The sequence below is a fragment of the Siphateles boraxobius genome, unplaced genomic scaffold (genome assembly GCF_051911475.1).
Source record: "Siphateles boraxobius isolate OS27281-9 unplaced genomic scaffold, OSU_SipBor_1 16, whole genome shotgun sequence".
Classification (NCBI taxonomy): domain Eukaryota; kingdom Metazoa; phylum Chordata; class Actinopteri; order Cypriniformes; family Leuciscidae; genus Siphateles; species Siphateles boraxobius.
The window spans coordinates 15,712,972-15,733,924 of NW_027508766.1; the positions used below are offsets into that span (position 1 = coordinate 15,712,972).

The 20,953-nt window shown below is 36.3% G+C and overlaps 2 protein-coding genes across 2 annotated transcripts; both read right to left on the reverse strand.

The window, feature by feature from the left end:
• Window positions 1–873: 873 nt before the first annotated feature.
• LOC143739330 (long-chain-fatty-acid--CoA ligase ACSBG2-like) lies at window positions 874–10,119 on the reverse strand. Its single transcript, XM_077231735.1, has 14 exons — window positions 9,723–10,119; window positions 9,505–9,599; window positions 7,852–8,129; window positions 7,016–7,104; window positions 6,755–6,875; window positions 5,604–5,684; window positions 5,224–5,373; window positions 4,911–5,078; window positions 4,580–4,761; window positions 4,264–4,497; window positions 3,157–3,374; window positions 2,404–2,543; window positions 1,771–2,014; window positions 874–1,487 (listed from the first exon to the last, which is right to left on the reverse strand). Exons 1-14 carry the CDS (start codon window positions 9,782–9,784, stop codon window positions 1,411–1,413), a joined length of 2,139 nt encoding a protein of 712 aa, XP_077087850.1. The 5' UTR covers window positions 9,785–10,119; the 3' UTR covers window positions 874–1,410.
• A 2,615-nt stretch (window positions 10,120–12,734) lies between these two features.
• On the reverse strand, window positions 12,735–15,460 carry hint2 (histidine triad nucleotide binding protein 2). The gene is made up of 5 exons (XM_077231736.1): window positions 13,794–15,460; window positions 13,510–13,647; window positions 13,281–13,385; window positions 13,116–13,188; window positions 12,735–12,963 (listed from the first exon to the last, which is right to left on the reverse strand). The coding sequence occupies exons 1-5, from the start codon at window positions 13,905–13,907 to the stop codon at window positions 12,872–12,874; spliced, it is 522 nt and encodes a 173-aa protein (XP_077087851.1). The 5' UTR covers window positions 13,908–15,460; the 3' UTR covers window positions 12,735–12,871.
• Between the last annotated feature and the right edge of the window lie 5,493 nt (window positions 15,461–20,953).

Here is a 20,953-nt window from a genome sequence, read left to right on the forward strand (position 1 = left end):
TTCACATTTTATTTTCACAACCAGGACAAGCTATATTATTAAGAATATTTGAATCATTTTCTTTATAAAAGAGTATTCAAAATCGTTTTCAAAATTTACTTTGACATGCACAAAAAGAAAAAAAGATTAGCTAAAAAACGTGCTTAATGCTTTTTTGCCATGTGCATCTGTATAGGATGGGCCCTTTCTAAATGACCACATGGCTGAAAATGATGCACTGACACATATTAAGCTTTTTAATGATTCACAAGTTTTGTTTTTTTGAAAGTGTCTCCATATGTGTTATATAAAAGTAAGAGTGTCATACATATATACGTGCTCTTAATAACATGTCAGAACGATGGACTATAAGCTGTAAAATTACTTTAGATGTCATTTTTATCCTAAAATCTATAACCTCTGAGCTATTACCTTACATACTGTCTGTGTTAGAAATACTTTCAATAATTACATAATTATAGTAGTTCATTGGGTTCTATAGTTGCATGTAACACCAGAACCTCCAACAAATGGAAATGCAAAACACACAACAGATCACTCTCAATGAAACCATCTGAGAAATGAACAAAAGATTACTTTTTTTAGAGGGATGATGTTTCTTGATAAAACCTTCTAGTGTTTCTGCATTACCTCAAAACTGGTTCACGAACACAATATGAACAATAACTGGGGGGCGGGGTGGACTTAAACCACAATGTGCTTTTAGTTTGAGACCTTATCAGAGAGACTTTTGTGTTGTTTCAGAACACGAGCACACAGGCCGACACAAACATATCAGCAGTTTTCCGTGCACCTGCTCACTAGTGACACTCCCATTTTAAGAAATGTACACAAAGAAAAAATTACATTCATAAAATGAACTAAACACTATAGTTCCAATATATTATTCACTTATATTCCAACATATGCTGACAGCCTCCACTCTCATAAATATTACATGTGCTGGGTGAAATTTGAACAGTATTAAGAAGACAAACATTCATCACACATTTGTATCTTTACAGTTACACTGTAACTGTTTGACGTACCAACAACACTCAGTGTGCAAGCAACAATATTAATCTTGTACATATCACTCAATCTAAGCCTGTTTCTAGACATTTTGACTGAACTTCTTCACAGATCTTAGATTAACAGTAATGCGCACACACAGTAATATCACATACAATCAACTCCAATTTCATACATTGTACAGAATATACATAACCAGTTATAATGACAAATAGATAGATTTGAAAATGTATTAATTGACCATTTATAGAAGGTAATGCATCTATTGTTATAAAATGGTGTAAAGTTTGACTGAGGCCCATTGGAGTGAGCAAAATAAAGATTACTGAACAATGGCAAAAGAATATGATCCAGTGTAGTCTTGCATTTAATTCCCACAGTTTCGTTTGGGTCCTTCTGTTATTCACCATAAAATTTGTTGATTTCTTCTTGATACATTTTACTGACGACAGGCCTTTTGAGCTTCATGGTTGGACCTGAGGAGGAGGAGAAACTTGAGCTCACTTCACATCTAGTAAATCCACCAGTCTGTTTACATTCCTCTCAGTAATTATGCATGTTCAAGAATGCAGTTAGGCAAGCATGTTCATTGTGTCACGCAAAGCCATTTCATCAAAACATGTGTGACTTAGATGAGTTGTACTGACATGAACTGACACAAATGCTTCTCATATTTTGTCTGTCAAGCTGACTGATAAAAGTACTCTCTTTACTTCACTTCCTCTATTTTACATTCTTGTCTAAAGAAATAACACTCACCAAGTTCTCCGCCAGATATGGAGAAGTCTTGTGGAAGGAGGGTCCACTTCTGGACTCTCTGGGCATTGGATGTCGCTTTGGCATTCACGCGGTCTACGCCCTCCTGGATGGCTTTATAAATGGCTGGCTCTTTTTTGCTAATGATCTCTGAGACTTTGCTGGCAATTACACCATGTTGCCGACAAAACTCCACCCCTAGTGGTGTCAGTTCATCTGTGGGGTCTCCATTGTCATCAATGTTACACTAAAAATAAGATTCAGTTATTTAAAAAGAAAATATAACAACATACATGTAGAAAATGATGCCTTCGCAAACACTCCTTTATAGTGGCTGGTATAAATGTAAACATTTGGTCAAATGTGCGCATTTAATGGTCCTGTGGGCGACAATCTGAAAGCCAAAACAATTTGTCGGCTAAGAGGCTGAGTAGGGGAACGCGCTTGCTCAATTATCATGAATCCAAAGACTGCGTTTTGTAGATTGATTTGCGTGAGAAACAGACAAGGTTGTGTAGCTAATACATTTCATAATTGTTTCCCTTAATTACCTTAAGTGACCACAAAAAAAATGTGTTCAGAATAATAGAACCATACCTGGCTCTTACAGGTCCCACTAAGTAAAAATAAACTTACTTTGAGTGTAAGTAGCATAGCAAGGAACTTCTTTTTGTCTCCAACCAACATGACATTGCTGATGATTGACACCTCCTCCTTTAGGGCGTCCTCAATAGGGACGGGTGGAATATTTTCTCCACCGGCAGTAATGATTAATTCTAGAAAAGCAAGGTAATTAGATACAAATTTATTTTATAGTATATCATTCTATATGAATTGATCTAATTGATATGATAATTTTCTGCTCACAGTAACATGAGAGTTATCCAAAGGCATCGAGAAAATATTTTTTTTCCATAGGGGAAATTATTTTTAATGATAACTCATAGACATTTAAAGACAGACCTTTTGTGAGCTACGCGTTTGTTACTCGATCGATGGTATATGTTATTACTGAGATCATCAGTCCACTTTTTTTATATAATTGTGTTTAACAGCAAAATGCCAAGTGAAAAACTACATTACCCATGACTCTGCAAAGAAATCTGCAGCAAGATTATGTAATTTGCAATGCATTATAAAATTGCAGTTCTTTCCCTCATTAAAGTTCACAGTACCGGATTTTCAAATACTTTTTTGATTCAAATCAAAGTTTGTAATGTTGTGATTCACCTTGGAGCTGGTTGGTTTGGTTCATATAACTCTTTCATCAAGACTTTAAAAAAATTCCATGGGAAAAGTACTTATGGAACCAAGGCTGATGAAAAAGTGAACAGGCACTTATGCACCCTAAATCTACAAATGTGAAATTCTCCAGATGTGTATTTCTACCTTTTATTCTGCCAGTGATGAACAGGAAGTCATTGCTGTCATGTTTGCCCAGGTCTCCTGAGTGAAGCCACCCTTCTGCATCCAGTGCCTCCTCAGTCTTGTCTGGCATGTTCAGGTATCCCATGAACACATGCCTTCCCCAGAAACAGATCTCACCATTCCCATCACTATCTGGTTTGTCTAACTTGGTTTTGCAGCCTGTCAACACCTTACCACAGCTGGAGGAAGAAAAAAAAAAACATGTATGTCACATACGGTTGTTATCAGCAACTAGAACTTTTTTTTTAGAAGTATCCAGTGACTTTTAACCAGTAGTCCATGTTTGAAGCCAAGTTCACACAGGTTGAGTTTATCACATTAATCATGGACATGTTGTATAAAGCCTGAACCAGAAAATGTTTTGTCTAAATTTTTTTGTGAAATATTTTGTTGAAAACGTTTGTTATATTTCAGTAAAATAAATACAACATTTTCTTACTTTTCTTGGATGAATATTTTGTCATTAAATTTTAAAGGGATAGTTCGCCCAAAAATGTACATTCTGCAATCATTTACTCACCCTTAAGTTGTTTTAAACCCGTTTTCTGTTTAATGTGGCTTAAGTCTCCACTTAGTTAATAGGACCACAGTAATTATGAAAACAATTAAATAGCACAGCATATTCTGGTGTTTATTTTAAGGTGACATAGTTATACATATTTAAGTACTTACGTTGGTAATAACAGTAAAGTATGTATAATCAAGTACTGTAACTAAACCTAAACTAAACCCTAATAGTTAACAGTTATTAATAGTTATAAACCCTATAATTTCAGTTTATTTACTTTTAAAGCACATTTAAAACAGTCACAAGACTGACCAAAGTGTGCATTAGAAAAGTAAACATAGCAGAGTAAGTACACGTAGTTCATTAATATTACTCAGTATTTATTTCTAACCCTAACCCTATAGTAAGTACATGTAATAGGTATAAATATAATACCCTGAAATAAAGTGTTTGCAGTTTTTATTTTTTCATATGAAAATAGAACACAGGTTTGGAGCAACATGAAGTGAGTATAATTTCAAATACGTTAATATATATACATGGCACATCATGCCTCTGACCTCATAATGCGATAACCCTCAGCACAGGAGATGGAGTGAGGTCCAGTGCTCTCGCTCATGCCGTACAGCTCAAAGACAGGGATGTGAAGGCTCATGAAGTACTCCAGTGTGTCTTTGGTGATGGGAGCTGCACCGGTGTAACAGGCTCGACAGCGGTCAAGACCAAGAGCTTTGAGCACATTCTTGAAAACCAGATGATTGGCCAAAGTGAAGCCCCAAGGCACTGAAGAATCACTGCAGAGAAATAACATGAGCTTTGGGTTTCTTTCAAATAATTCAATCTATAAATTAATTTGTGGTTCTTTTAAAAAGTCACCCATTCATGGCATTATAGCTTGCTTGAAGTCCAATTCCCTTTGCCCAGTCGCCAATCTTCTTCTTCATGACGGATGACTTCGCACCAACGGCTTTCATCGCTTCTTGCATTTTTTCCCACACTCTGGGAACTCCCAAGAAGCTCGTGGGACGCACCTCTCTCAGCGTGTTGGCCAGGGAGCCCTGTATTGTTTAACCAAGACACTGCCAGTTATTCATTCGTGTTTCCTCATTTCTACAGACGTGTCTGCTGAACGAATACATTTAAATCTAGACTAATTTAAAAAAAAAAAATCCATAAGTAAATAATGTAAACATCATAAGACTTTAACCTTCAGGGCATCTGGCTCGGCGAAATTGGTTACGGCAGCAAACCTCATGCAGATCCACATGTCTTGGACTTGGGCTGCCACGTGACTCAGGGGCAAGTAGCTCACCACTTCTTCCTCAGCCATCTTCAGCCGGACCATGTGACCTGCTGAACTGGCTGTCCATGTGATCTGGACAGAGCAGGGATGAATTTAAGGAACAACACTACTTGTCCATCAAAAGAAGAATTACACTGTTTATCTGTGATTAATTACATTTGGCATTGAAGCAAGTGCTGAACTAGTCACTTTATGTGACACTATACGTGGTACTCACATTATCATGGCTGAGCATGACCCCTTTGGGATTCCCTGTGGTGCCTGAGGTGTATATTAATGTGCAGCACTCATTGGCCTTTTGACTGTCTATCAGCGCATCCAGCTCAGCATCAAGGACATTCTCTCCCAACTTCATAAATTCAGCCCACTGAGAGAACATCAAATTCATGTATATATTCAAATATACCAAGCGCACTGTTTAATTATTTGCTTAGTAGACATGATGGAACGTTTCGCTTGTTTACATTCACTTTCCACGTCTAATATATACATATACATATACATATCTCTAATTATTAGTTGAACTCCAGGTTGCATTTGTACAGAAAACCATTTGACACATTTGGCAATTATATTGTATTATTTGGCAAAACTTACTGTATATAAGTTTGGTAACTTCTGCTCCAGTTCATCATTGTACTGAACAATAGCCTTCAAATGTGGCAGCTGATCCCTCACCTATAATGACAGTGAAAGAAAATGTATTAGTTTTTTTTTTTGAGAAGATTCAGTATATTGTGTTTAGTTTTGGTTTCTGTTCATATGTTTAGTTCCTGTGTCATATGTTCCCATTTCTTCCTCTGCTTGTTTGTTTCCATGGTGTCTGATTTGTTAATTGATTATGCTCACCTGTCCCATCTTTCCCAGTGTACTTAAGCCTGTGTTTTCAGTTCAGTTTTGTCAGTCCTTGTCTATGCATGTTTTGTAATCGATGTTCTGGTTTGTGGTGGTTTTCTCCTGTTTCTAAATAACGTTTGCTGCAACTAGATATTCATATATAATACATTGACACACTACACTATTTATTGTTATTTGTTCATTAACATTAATACTTTATATAGGGAGTATTATTTCCCCAGTTTCACAGACAAGACATAAGCCAAGTCCCAGACAAAAATGCAAGTTTGAGCTGTTTTAACTGAAAGTAACTTGCACAGATGTATTTTAAAATATGTTTTCATATTTCAAACCTATATGAATTTATTTCTTCTGTTGAACACAAAAGAAGATATCTTTGAAGAATGTTGATAACCAGACAGTTGATGAGCCCCATTGACTTGCATAGTATTTTTTTCCTATATATATATATATATATATATAGTTATTTTTTATATCCTTCCAATTCCATCTGAAGAATACCATCTCTGTATTAGCCCATACTTTTTTGAACATTTCTTAAACTTTGTACTGCACCACTTATGTTCAAAACCTACAAAACTGTGGGAACGGATAGTGAAAGCATGGGCACGGATTATGATTTTTTGGGTACGGATTGAAAAACTGAAAGTACGGTTTACAAATCTAAGCACACGGATTGAAAAATCATGGGTTCAGTTAATTAACCCATGGGTGCAATTTGTAAAATCTGTAAGTATGGTTTATAAACTGAGGGGATGAATTGCAAAACTGTGGCCACGGATTTGTGGGCCACTTTTTTTTTTCCTACATGTGACTCCCAAGGCTCCGTACATTCGTAATTTGATAAAAGCATCCACTAAATGATTAAATACTGTTCATTTTCAAACTACCTGGAGGATTATGATCAGTTGCTTGTTGTTTTCAACCACCAGAACATTAGCTTCACAATTAGCAGCAACATACTGGCAGGCCTCGGGAGAGTTGGTGGTGTAGATGCCAGTGGCCAGTCCCCTGTGACAAAACAAGAGATATACTGTATGTTCACACAGCTACTTTATCTGATCCTACATTCCATAATCACTTATTCTCTAGTCTTTTTCTCATTGTCTAACTTTGAGAAGATTAATTTTTAACAGATGAACAGTCAATACCCTGCTAGGATACATCCGACATCTGCTATAAACCATTCAGGAGAATTGAAGCCCAGAATACCGACACCATGGAATCGCTCCAGGCCAAGCTAGAGTACACAAAGAGCAAAGTTACTCAATATACCGTATGCAAAAGCAATTCATCACCTAGTGTTGTTTACAGCTTCGACACAACAATGAAACTAGAGTTGTAAATGCTTTGACTCCTTAATGCCTTAAGCCAATAGTTTGATTATTACACAAATGATATGGATATATCATACAAACTTCAAAGGGACTTTCAAAAACAAATATGCTAGTTAAACTTGTAGATAAAAAAAGACACATTTAGAATATATGTTCGTTTTTAAACATCCGACTATAATGGCATTTTTTTGTTTTTTGCACTACAGCACATTCCATGTATGAACTAAATAGCTACCAAGTAAAAAAAAAATCCATTCTTGGTAACACTTTACAATAAGGTTAATTATTTAACATTAGTTAATGTATTAACTAACACGAACTAACCCTGAGCAATACATTTGCTACTGTATTTGTTCATCTTTGTTAACGTTATTTAATAAAAATACAGCTGTTCATTGTTTGTTCATGTTAGTTCACAGTGCATTAACTAATGTTAACAAAATTTGAATAAAGTATTAGTAAATGTTTAAATTAAGATTAATAAATGCTGTATAAGTGCAGTTCATTATTAGTTCATCCTAACAAATGTAGTTAACTAATGTTACTTAATTAACCTTATTGTAAAGTGTTACCCAGTTCTTTTCATACACGTTTCTGAAAAACATTTGAAATTCATTTTCAAAGAATAAAAAAAATACGTGAACTCTTACCGTCAGAAAGCTTTTGGCTGCCGCTCTTGAATGTTGATAGTACTCCTTATAGGTCAGGGTGACCCAAGCTCCATCTTTCTTCCCACGGAGGGCCGGAGAGTCTCCGTACTTCTGCACTGTAGCCATGAACATCTGATGGACCGTCATGGGAGGTTCTGAGCTGAGTTCTAAAGCGTTCATCCTCAGTTTGACAGGCTTGTCTCTGGCTGTGCTCCACAGCTCCTCGGCAGGAGCGAGACGCACATCTTCAGCCGTCAATGGTATAGCCGGTTCATCGTCTTTGTGAGCAGGACAGCAGGGACACACAGGAGACATGACCATATATTAAAAGTGCTTCTGAAAGGAATTGTATATTTATGGATGAAGCTTCTGTGTGCTGTCTAAGCAAGAACAGATCAGTCCATCCAAGAACCTGCCCTCGTCTCCTATCACACATTCAGAAAAACACAGACGAACTGACAGCTTAACAAGAGTGCAGAAGTAGGTCAGGTTACTGACAGGATATGGTGTGTGTTTCTCACCAATCAGGTTTCACAACTGGTTCCAAAAAAAAAAAAAAACTAGTGCATGTACATGTGGGCTACAAATCTACATATCTGCTGCGGCTACATTGATAAGTTAAATGTTGTTATTATTATTTTAATAATAATTATTATTGTTAAATATATTATTTAGATATTTATTAATATTATTATAAAAACAGACACACACATTTACTAGCCTATGGGGACTTGCAAATATTTCTATTGTTTTTAATATGCAGCTAGTTATAAATGTAACCTAACAGAAAACTTTCTGCATATTTACAATTTTCTTTTTAAAAACTGCATTTGCTGTATTTTATGCTGTTTTTACAAATGAGGACATACCAAGAGGAGTTTTTGTCAGGTTTAACTCACTACTGGGTACAAATTTGTAAGGGATGCACCGATATGAAAATTCTGGCCGATTCCGATAACTCTTTATATTTGAAAGCCGACAATAACCGATATATTTGCCTATAAATCTAAATCCAAATTTTTATATCATTTTTGAGAGCCTGATTACAAAAACAGGTCTCACCATTAAAATCAATGTCCCAAGCACACAATTATAATGTTCTCATTATAATTTTATGTAGCCAACATGACATGCAGAAATGACTGCGCATGTTGCACTTAACTGTATTTTCCTTTTTTGAAGTGATTCAAATCATATTTCAAAACCATGATGGAGAACAGTGCGCATCTGAAGTGTTTCAGCTGAACTAAATAATCCACTATTTATCGGCTTTAGTATATCGGCCTAAATTTTTATCGGGCCGATAACGAGAACATGAAAAAATGAACATATATCAGCCGATACCAATATGCTGTGTGTGTGTGTGTGTGTGTGTGTGTGTGTGTGTGTGTGTGTGTGTGTGTGTGTGTGTGTGTGTGTGTGTGTGTGTGTGTGTGTGTGCGTGTGTGACAATACACTGACCTAGATCTGGTTTGACATTCAGAAACAAAATAATTTGTCATTTTCACAAGAATCTATGTGTAAATAATCTTCTGTATATTTTCCAGAAAGTAGAACATGACTTATGGGTACTGAATATTCCTTAGAATGTATGCAAAACAGTTGGATTTTCAATATGTAAACATCTTGGGATTATTCATGTGAAGACTGTACCTGTGTTACTCTTTACAGAGAAAGAACAATTTCCATTTGAATGGCTTTTGGAGTCATGGAGTGCTACAGTCTGATATTCCTCAGTTTTAACAGAACTAAGGAGAAAGACAAATGAAACTTCTTTCGTGATAACATAATAGATCAGCAAAAATAACAATCATTAAGTATTAAATATTGGAGGACAGAAATTGCATATTTCATTGATTAAGTCTACATACCCATTTCCAGAGACTGGAATTTCCTTGGAATCACTTGGTGGTATACACTCATCGGCAGACATTGTACAGAGTCTTAAAATGACAACAACAAAAAAAAAGTAAAATTATACAGAACTCCAAAAACTAAATGCAATATTAAAAGAAAATATAATATGTCCAATGTCTTCCTTTCAGTCAAAACTAGCCGAGACTGTAACACTAGTGGTTTCAACATGTCATTTATCTTTATATGTACCCCAACTCTTGCAAAATACTAGCAATATGTGCCAGTGGATACAGTGCCAGATGATGAAAGCAGCAGAGGAGAGAGTTTCTGTGAAACACTGGCCTTTCATCTACATTAGGAAACTGTTTAAGACAGGCTAGTCGAATGTGCAAATGTGCATGTCTTTAAATCTAGATTTACAAATGAGAAATGCCTACATCTTTTGGTGCTTCCTAAGGTTTACACAAGTGTGCCATCTAGAGTATGTCTAATGTATTGCTTATATTTGACAATTAGGTTGAGTAGATTGGACGTTGCATTTTGAAAAGTCACATTTTATATTTGTGATTGTGGTATGGTCCATTAGAATAAGGTAGGCCTCCTCAAAAGATGTCAAGCTTCTGGCATTTGCCTTGAATTCCATAAAACAGTTCATTAAACAGCTCATAAATAAAATTCAAATCCTTGTAATGATACCTAGAAGTTCATCACTAGACTGTACTCAAGATTGCAAAATGACAAAGTTCATGATAATTACAACATAATTGTGGCCACATCATGATCTTTGTCATTTTGAACTTGTGCACAGATGACAAAAAAAAAAAAAACTCTGAGACTATCACAGTAATCACATTACTGACAAGGAGAAGGATAGGCTCAAGTAATCTTGTGAAATAATTTCATGGCCTTAAGGAATCGGATCCTAATCTGTACTTAAAAGTAGTGGGAGTGAAGGTGTCAAGTTCAATGTTCACTCATTCACATAAGCAGCTTTTTACAAATACTATAATATTATACTGAATCAAATCTTTATGCATAAAAAGTAATTTATTACAAGAAAAAAAGGGGGGAAAATATATATATATATATATGTATATAATTAATAGTATGACCACACTGCAGCAGCTCTATAGTGCACACTATAACCTGATGACAAAGTAGGTGAAGAGAGCCGCTTGAATACTTTTTTGTAATATAACGGAGGGAGACCAGGACTAACGGTTACAGTTTTTACGGAGCTGGGTTTAATTGAAAAGTCAGTTTCTATAGGCGCACCTTAAAAAATTAAACATTTACACTGCTATTGCCCAGTGGAAAAAAAAAATACAGTTAATGTCCCATATATATGCATAGCCTACTGTCATAATGTTGTAAATCACAGTGGAAACAGCCATTAAATTTCACTCAAAACAACATTAGTTTTATCTAACAATGACCTTAATTGTGTAGCTACTTTCAACTTTACAACGACAGATTCGTTTTTATGCAAACACATAATCTTCATAACAAATGCGTCATGTTAACTGTGTAACTGTAAAAAAGTGAAGACTACTTACATGTTTGTGTGTTTCCCCCTCTCTGTCAGTCGTTGTTATGTTGTAGACTTGGAATTGTGCACTTGTTAGTGCGTAGCGGGAGTGGATGAGACACAGACGTATGTTTCTCAGGTGCAGTGAGAACTTACAGTAGGCTACATGGCACCTGGTGTTCCATTCAAACCTATGGACCGCAGTGTAATCGTCACATGACGTGTCAGATTATATATTGTGCTGTGTCTGCGCTCACATTTCCATTATTAAATAAACGATTTAATCGGCACTGCACAATAAACGTTTTTAAAAAGACAAATAAGTCCAAACTCAATTAGACGTTTGTCGAACCAATGCTTATTTTATATAAAATAAAATCGCATACAACTTTATGAACTACAATTACGAATGTCTGTCACAGACATAAAACAGTTCAAGAAATTTGACCACGTGTGTGGCACGTCATGTGAATAATTTTGAAATATTTCAATAAGATTTGCATTCTAAAATCTATTTAGGTTGCATTTCACAGCATTTGCATAAAGCTTGCAGTACATCTCAACAACAGCAAATGTCTGTGTTAATATTGATTCATTGATGTTTGCAGGCCTAATTTAGGTATTTCCGTTTTCTGCTAAATTCAGTGTTGTTAACTGATCCACATGTTATTCACTAAGAGTTAAGTTATTCACTCATTGAGTCATACAACCTCCAAGGCCACAACATACACTTAAAACCAACAGATAGTATGAAAGAGCTGAGAGATTAAGATTCAAAGTGTCTGAGCGGATAAGATAAAGCAAAAATCATTATTGATAAGACAATTGTGGACATTCGTTATTGATAAGACAGTTGTGGAGCACAGACATTGATGCCTGAACTGTACCGATGCATCTGATGTTTCAGCAAATAAGATGAAAGTTCAGTTAATATAAACACTTGTGCATGAGCCATAGAAATACACAAACTGGCCACCAAGGTCACTTGATCACACCACCCGTCCCCAGTGAAACAGCTCTACAGGATGACCTTAGCTGAGGCCAAACCGGATCTAATTAAAGATTTTAGATCTTTTTTTTTTCAAGAACATCCTAAAATTTGTTTTCATGGTATAAACACTTTGGCCCTTATTCATGAAACATGGGCAAAGGGATTTGCTGTGTACTGTAAAATGTCATTAACTCATTTATATGTAAATAGTCCCATTGACTTGAATGCAACAGTCTTTAGTTGTTTTTTTCTGCAAGAAATTTGTTCTGCTTGCATATCACTAATAAAACCCATTATGCATTTTATATAGTACCTGTCCTTCTTTCCAGTACTTTGTTGCATATGTTGAGCATTTAATATCCATTCATTGCTCAACAACCTGGGACACTTGCAAAACTCACCAGAACATTTATTACCCACTGCTGACAGTAAACAATAGTAAAGTCAACCCAACCCAGCTAAATGCAGGTTATTCAACAGCTCATTAACGTCAACTGTAGACTGAAATCCAGTAAAAATGTTTTAATGTAACAGTATTACATTTTTCCACTCTCTCATTATCTGACAAACATTTTTTTAAAACATCCAACAGTTAAAAAAAGCCAAAATGCAGAAATGTACTTTTATTCTGACAGTAGGTCCATCTATCCTGGAGGCCATTTCATTTGCCGTCCTCCAAGAACATGAATGTGAAGGTGATACACGGACTGGGCCCCATTTTTTCCATCATTAATGACTGTAAATAATAATGACACATAATTAAGCAAGTATTACATACATTACAGCTAATGACATGGTATTATAGTGTACTACACTAAATGTACTTCAGATATAAAGATAAGATAGATGCTAAATGAACCCATTTCAAACAAAGGCTATTTCACTCACCAACTCTGTAACCTTCATCCAGTCCTTCTTTCCTCGCTACGTTTTTGGCCACTATCAAGAGATGACCCAGGAGCTGGGTGGAAAAACATCAATATTTTAGAGGTGTATCATACTCTGTAATTACTAAGCCAAAAAAAGGACAATATACTTAATATACAGAAAAACCTGTGCATCATCATTGTGTGCTTCACTGATCCTGGGAATGGGAATCCTTGGAATAACCAGGAAATGAACAGGAGCCTGAGGATTTACATCTCTAAATGCTAGACACTGCAACAAAACACATTTGACATGCAACCTATAAATTTATAAACAGTTGACAAAATAATAAGTAAAAAAAAACCCGAACAATATATTAAACAAAATGACTAAAGATTTGTGGTCTGTAGCTTACCTTCTCATCTTCATAAATGATAACTGCGGGAATAGTTTTGTCAATTATTTTAGAAAATATAGTGGGTTCCGGTTTTCCGTACTTCTTGCTGGCCTCCTTTGCCAAGCGAACCTCATCACGCGTGGAAGAGCAGAAGCTCTGACACAAACAAGCAAACAAACAAACTCTCAGCAACATCATCTCTCTTAAATCAAGCTTAGTACACGTTGGCGCACTTCAAATTCAGAGCATACACAGACGGCACTTAAACACTGACGGAGTGTGCGAAAGATAAAATTAAGCACCTTCACTGGTAAGGCACGCAGTAAATGATGTCCAAGAGGCAACACTTGCCGGGTTAGTAAAATACTGCGGGCTGTCATTGCACTGTTTAAGGACAAACAGCGTCCATGTTCCATAGAAGATCAACTCTCATGTGCTGCTGCCGATGATTTGTTTACATCCTGTGCTCAAGTTCTGCGGATTTCAAAATAAAGGTCGCCAAGCTACCTCACTGTAAAACGATTGGTTTCATTAATCAGATTTTATTTTCACACTTTTTTAGATGAAATGTGATCAAACATTACATATTTTCGTGAGATTTTTACATTTTTATTGAATAAACACAATTTTATGCACTTTGGTTCAAATGCATAGAATATAACATAAAAAGGGCAGGAAAATGAGAAAAACAACTATAACAATATATTTTTATAGTTTCTTAGTTATTAGTTATAAATTATATCTACAGCTACATATTTTTATTCATTAACGTGCATTTCAAAAATATGACTAAATGTATTAAATAAATATTTCCCATTTATACATTCCTGTATACCACAGTATAGTACAATGCAGTGGCGGATGCAGAACGTGACAGATGGGTGGGCCTGGATCAAGTCGAGGTGGGCCTGAATCTAGGGTTTAGTAGGCTATATTTATGGAGATGAGAAATAAAAACTGCACTGTACAGCTATGATCAGCTGTTCGCCGAGCTTTTGAAGTTGTTAATACGGAAAGACCGAAGCTGACCGGTTTGTTTTTGTCAAATGACCTTGCGGCACTCTCTGAAAAGTTGAGATGTTTTTCATCTCGCCGCGGCATATAGGCGCTCCTGGAAAAACGAGCACGCTGCAGCCTGCACCACATGCGTATGGCAAGCAGTGTTGCCAGATTGGAAATGTCCAATTATCGTACCAGAAGTTCAAAATGATCGTATTTGGAAGAACATTATCATACACGTATTTTCATTATTGATCGTACATCGTACAGAGGTCAAAATTATCGTACAAATACGATAATTATCGTACATCTGGCAACACTGATGGCAAGCAAAAGTATTCATAAAGCATGCGGGACGCGCAATTTGCCATAAAAGCCAGAAATTTGTGGTTTTTGCATTAAAAAAAATGTATTAAACTTTATTGTAAAGTGTTACCGGAATTACAACTGGAAAATTTGCGAGATGTGTCTCGAACGAAGGGATTAAGGGACTGTCTGAGGTGCTGAAATAAAAAAACAGTGAACTTGAAACCGAGAGTTGTTTTTCTTTTCTTGTTACAAAAACACTTCAGAGGCATAAAACACCTGCAGACAGAAACAATATCATTTAAATAGCAGATCACACGTCGAGGACGCACGTTTTGATGCAAAAAACGCGCGTTTCTGACGCGCTTTTTCCGTGACCACAAAGCGCACGTTAAGAACGCAAGCTTTTATGACAAATCGCGAGTCCATTGGCAGTCGAAACGCATGCGTTTGACGAGTCAATCAGATGCCTGACCATGTCTTTCACGACCGCATCCCTTCCATTATGAGCGCGTACATCTGAAATAACAAACTTGAGCGCGCAAAAGACGCGATATGTGAACGGGCCCGTCCTTGTCTTTCCAAGACACGGTGTTCATGTGAACAATGAGCCTCGTCCCCTCTCCTTGCAAGAGTGTCAAAGTCTGGACAAAATATGTACAGTGACATGACATAACTGCCAGATTCAAACTGTGCGTTCGCACGTTGGCTGGCGCTGAGCCAGAGATGGATGCGCTCAGGCTTTTCATATATCATATAAAGTGTTCGGCGGGCCGTATATGGCCAAACTTAATTCATTATTATTATTATTATTATTATTATTAATAAAATAAAAAAATTAAATTTTGTTTTTATTAATCTGATTGGGTGGGCCACCTGTCAATCTGGGTGGGCACGTGCCCACCCAGGCCGGCCCATAAATCCGCGCCTGGTACAATGCCAAAATAAATGCAAGGTGGTTTCATGATAGTTATTACAGAAAATACAATATTATACCTTTTTAAATAATTATTTGCTGGATAAAATTTGTTTTTAAGAGATTTGCCCCTGGTTTCACAGACAATGCTTAAGATAGCCCCAGACTAAAATGCATGTTTGAGCTGTTTTAACCATAGACTGTAAAAAAATATGGACGTAGTATCCATGACGTCACCCGTAGGTTTCTGAAGAGCGTTTTTGAAGCCTAAAGTGGGCGGAGTCACTCGTCGCCATCTTGGAAGCGCGTCACAGTGCGTCACTCCCGGATAAGCGAAAATGGGCAAAAAGGCGGGACGTGGGTGGTGTTGAGGTGCCTGGATGCTGAAACTACGCCCGCCTAGCTCGACGTGATCGAGTTTGCTCAGGCTAAGCTAATGTGCTACTGGCCTCGCGCTAAAGTGACAGCTGACTTGAAGTAGACCTAAAGCCAATAGTTAAAGTTTATGTTTTTGCCCTTGGAAATACTATAATAGTTAAAAGACATAACTAACCATGAGACTAACGTGTATTGTGATGCATTATTATTCTCATGCAGTAACTTACAATATTTGCTCTGAGTGAGTGTGTGTGTGTGTGTGTGTGTGTGTGTGTGTGTGTGACAGTGATAAATGCGCATACATGTCAGTCAGCGCGGCAATGCACGTCAAGTTCGTAGAGAGCTTTATTCAGTCCATTTTAAATTCTGATAGATATTACCTAAGAAGTTCAAGTAATGCACTAGAAATCCGCGCTCATTTAAGGGACGAAAAGAAAGCACTGACACCTGCAGGATTTAATCTGACGGTAACGTTACTTTTTATTGAACACTAAAAGCATATTATAACATAGTCTATCTGCTCCGTAAGATCAACGGTAAGTTACAGCAGAACGAGTGTGGCCTCTATACCTTAGACGTTTTTAAATCTGAACTCCAAAAAGCAACGATATTGTCAGACATCCATGAGTGCATGTTCACAGAGGAAAACAACTGAAAAACAGCGCTGGTTGTTCTCTCGATACTCGACAACGACGGAATCCAACGGCGTGGGCGAAGGTATAAGGGCGGCGTGTAATAAACTGTATGAAATAATCCCGAAAAGAGTACAAACACGGCAGAGATGACAAGTTCAGCAGCTGGAATCAGCTGAGGTGACATGATGGCTAACAGAGAGCAGACAAACGGCTAGTAATAACAGCAGCGGCAATCCACCTGTCACTCAAGTGGCCACGCCCTTGATTATGCAGGAATTTAATGCTTAATATAATTTAAACGGATGAGTTATAAAAAAAATTCACCCCCCTCACAGTTGTCATGAAGGGCAAAATTAGCTGTATAGACCAAAACAACTTAAGGCACCAGGCTGTAAACATAATTTTTTCGGCTGTAAAGTTGGGCATTTTAACATGGGGGAGATACAGATTTGGCTCACTTGATATGGTCATCCTCACGCGCCGCGGGTGAGGAACCGGGAGAAGAGACATTGCTGGATAGGAAAGTTTTTGTTTTGTTTCTTACTTAGTTGTTGTAGGTTTATTTTGTTTGTTTTGTTTGCGGGTTCATGGCATAATCTGATTTGTGACTGGATCAGAATGGCAAACTATAGTGGATGTTCAGAGGATGAAGATATGCAGATGGGTTGGGAAAAGAGTACTAGTAGGAAAGGAGGAGGGAAAAAAGAAAATAGAAATAGTCAGATGACAAAGAAGAGAACATTAGAAGAGGATGAAGAAATTCGAGAAGTAAGGAAAAAGATAATGATGGAAGAGTTTAAGATTATTCTTAAATTTAAAGAGGGGAATGAAATTACATCAGTTAGCCCGATCACTCTTACAAATGGATTGAAGAAAGCGATTGGGGAAATAGAAATGGCGAAAGTGTTGCGTGATGGGAGCCTATTGGTGAAATGCAAAAATATTGAGCAGAAAAATAAAACTATGAAACTGCAATCAGTATGTAAGAAAGAAATAGTGGAGAAAAAAATAATTGGTGAGAAGAGAGGAACTAAGGGAGTGATAACAGGAATTCCTGTAGAAGAGAATCTGGAAGAACTAAGGAAAGTGATTAAAGGAGGAATGATCACAGAAATCACTCGAATGCAGGCTTTCAGAAATGGAGAAAAAACAGATAGTGAGTCTGTACTGCTACAGTTTAAAGATGATGTACTTCCTATGAAAGTGATGGTAGGATACATGAGCTTTAACGTCAGAGAATATGTACCTCCTCCATTAAGATGTTATAAATGTCAGCGGTATGGACATACTGCAAATGTATGTAAAGGGAAACAGAGATGTGGTAGATGTGGAGGAGAACATGCATATGGAGAGTGTGGGAGTAATGTTACAATAAAGTGTTGTAATTGTGTAGGGAACCACACAGCAGCATATGGGGGCTGTGAAATCCGAAAAAAGGCAGTTGAGGTTCAAAAAGTAAAATCAAATCAGAAAGTAACATATGCAGAGGCTGTGAAAATATATAATAATGAAAGAGAAAAAGAAGACATTGGTACGAATAAAGAAGGAACGGGGTCAAAAAAGGAAAATACAGGAATGTCAATGGATAGGATAGTGCTTTTTGTAGCATATGTCATAAATTGTTCAGAACAAGCAAAAACAAAAACAGAGAAGATAAAAATCATAGTTAAGGCAGCAGCAAAATTCCTAAACATGAGAGATTTGTCATGGGAAAAGATACATGCTGATCTTAACCATGGAGAAGGGAACGGAGATACAGCTTCTCAAAGCATAACTTAATGTTGGTAATTCAATGGAATGCTAGAAGTTTGTTAGCAAATGGATATGAGTTTAAGGGATATATTGATAAACTAGGAAAGAAACCAGATATCATTTGCATTCAGGAAACATGGCTCAAAACTAATCTGGATTTCATTATTAAGGGATATAATACCATACGTGAAGATAGAAGAAATGGAATTGGAGGGGGATGTGCAATATTTATTAAAGAGGGTATAGTATATAGGAGGTTAAAAACAATACAAGAATTAGAGGTAATAGTTGTTGAAATATGGAATAAGAAAGAAAGTATCAAAGTGATTAACTTTTATAACCCATGTAAGAAACTAGAGAGAGTGCAACTAGAGTCAATACTGGAGGAGTGGAGAGGAAAAATTATTTGGTGCGGGGATTTTAATGCACATAGTAAGGTGTGGGGTGAAAAAGAAGATTTGAATGGAGAAATTTTAGAAGAAATATTGGATGAAAAGGAATTAGTATGTCTAAATGATGGGTCTGGTACAAGAATAAATTTAAGTAAGGGTATAGAGACTGCAATAGATCTTACGTTGGTGTCCCAGTCTTTGGGAGGGATAAGTAGTTGGGAAGTGAAAAAGGAAAGTACTATAGGGAGTGATCATTATCCTATATATATAGAAATTGGAATAGAAAGGGATATGCAAAAGAAAGAAAGAGTAAGTAGGTGGAAATTTGAGGAAGCAGATTGGAACAATTTTAGAATATTGTCCAAAGAAAAATTAAAGGAGGTTTGTATAAATCAGGGAGTTGAAGATCTTAATGAAAAAATAAGTAGTATTATTTTAGGTGCAGCAAAAGAGTCGATACCAAAAAGAGGAGGCAGTATTAGAAAGAAAATTGTTCCGTGGTGGACACAAGAATGCACAAAGGTAATTAAAGAGAGAAATAAAGCATTTAAAATCCTGAAAAGAACACATAACTTTCAGAATTTAATTGATTATAAGAGGAAGCAGGCTGTAGTAAGGAAGACAATAAAGAGAGTTAAGAAAAACTTTTGGGGGAAGTATTGTGAATCTCTAGGAAGAAGTACACCACTAGATAGAGTATGGGGTATGATTAAAAGAATGTCAGGAAATAAAAGAGAGTATGGATATCCTATAATGAAAGAAGGTGAGAAAATAATAATAGAGAACAAAGGGAAAGCAGAGTTGCTGGCAAGGACATTTGTTAGAATACATAGCAATAGTAATTTGAGTAATGAGGAAAAGACGCAGAGGGAGAAAACAATAAGAGATAGTGTTGAAGTAATACAGGATGGTGGGGAAAATGAAAGTACCATAAATGTGATGTTTACAATGGGTGAGTTGAATAATGTCTTAAGAAAATCGGGAAGAACAACGCCAGGGATTGATCAAATAAGTTATTGTATGATTAAAAATTTAAATGATGAGAGTAAAGAAACGTTATTAAAATTATATAATAAGGTATGGGAAGTAGGATGTTTGCCAAAACAGTGGAAAGAATCAATTATCGTACCTATATGTAAACCAGGTAAGGATCCGAGTTTGGCAGAAAGTTATAGACCGATTGCTTTAACTTCACATGTAGGGAAAATTATGGAAAAAATGATAAATGAAAGATTAAAGTATTATTTGGAGACAAAGGAATTGATAAAGGATTACCAGAGTGGGTTTAGAAAGGGACGAAGCACAATAGATCCGGCTATATGTTTAGAGAGTGAAATTAGAAAAGCTCAAATTAATAAAGAAAGTATATTATCTGTATTTTTTGATGTTGAGAAGGCATACGATATGTTGTGGAAACAAGGACTTTTGATTAAGAGTTATCAATTGGGAATAAAAGGGAGAATGTATAGTTGGATTAAAAATTTTTTAACTGATAGGTGGATCGCAGTAAGAGTAGGGACCGAATTGAGTACAAAGTATTTAGTGGAAAATGGAACTCCTCAAGGGAGTATAGTTAGTCCAGTTTTGTTTTCAATTATGATAAATGAAGTGTTTAGTAGAGTTGATAGATCTATAAGGGTTGCTTTATTCGCAGATGACGGTGTTATGTGGAAAAAGGGAAGAAATATAGATTATATAGTGAGGAAGATGCAAGAGGCAATTGGGAAGGTAGAGAGTTGGGGAATGGAATGGGGTTTTAGGTTTTCAGTGGCAAAGACCAAAGTAATCTGTTTTTCTCAAAGGAAAAATCAAGAACAGTTTCAACTTAAACTTTATGATAAAAATCTAGAGAGAGTGGAATGTTTTAAATATCTCGGGATATGGTTTGACAAAAAACTTATCTGGAAAATACATATTGAGAAAGTTGTTGAAAAATGTAAAAGAATATTGAATGTAGTAAGATGTCTGAGAGGTAGAGAGTGGGGAGCAAATAGGACTTCATTGAAAGTAGTTTATATTGGATTAATTAGGGCAGTTATAGATTATGGATGTACAGTTTACCGGTCTGCTTCAAAAACTTTACT

What these genes read in the sequence shown, in the direction of transcription:
- LOC143739330 (XM_077231735.1), bottom strand. Translation starts at nt 9,784, where the DNA reads ATGTCTGCCGATGAGTGTATACCACCAAGTGATTCCAAGGAAATTCCA. An exon ending in AGCTATAATGCCATGAATGG is followed by an intron (nt 4,498 to 4,579) that starts GTGACTTTTTAA and finishes ATTTCTCTGCAG; the next exon opens with TGATTCTTCAGTGCCTTGGG. An exon ending in GAGGGTTATCGCATTATGAG is followed by an intron (nt 3,375 to 4,263) that starts GTCAGAGGCATG and finishes TTCTTCCTCCAG; the next exon opens with CTGTGGTAAGGTGTTGACAG.
- hint2 (XM_077231736.1), bottom strand. Translation starts at nt 13,907, where the DNA reads ATGGAACATGGACGCTGTTTGTCCTTAAACAGTGCAATGACAGCCCGC. An exon ending in TGCGTGCCTTACCAGTGAAG is followed by an intron (nt 13,648 to 13,793) that starts GTGCTTAATTTT and finishes TGTTTGTGTCAG; the next exon opens with AGCTTCTGCTCTTCCACGCG. An exon ending in CACACAATGATGATGCACAG is followed by an intron (nt 13,189 to 13,280) that starts GTTTTTCTGTAT and finishes TTTTCCACCCAG; the next exon opens with CTCCTGGGTCATCTCTTGAT.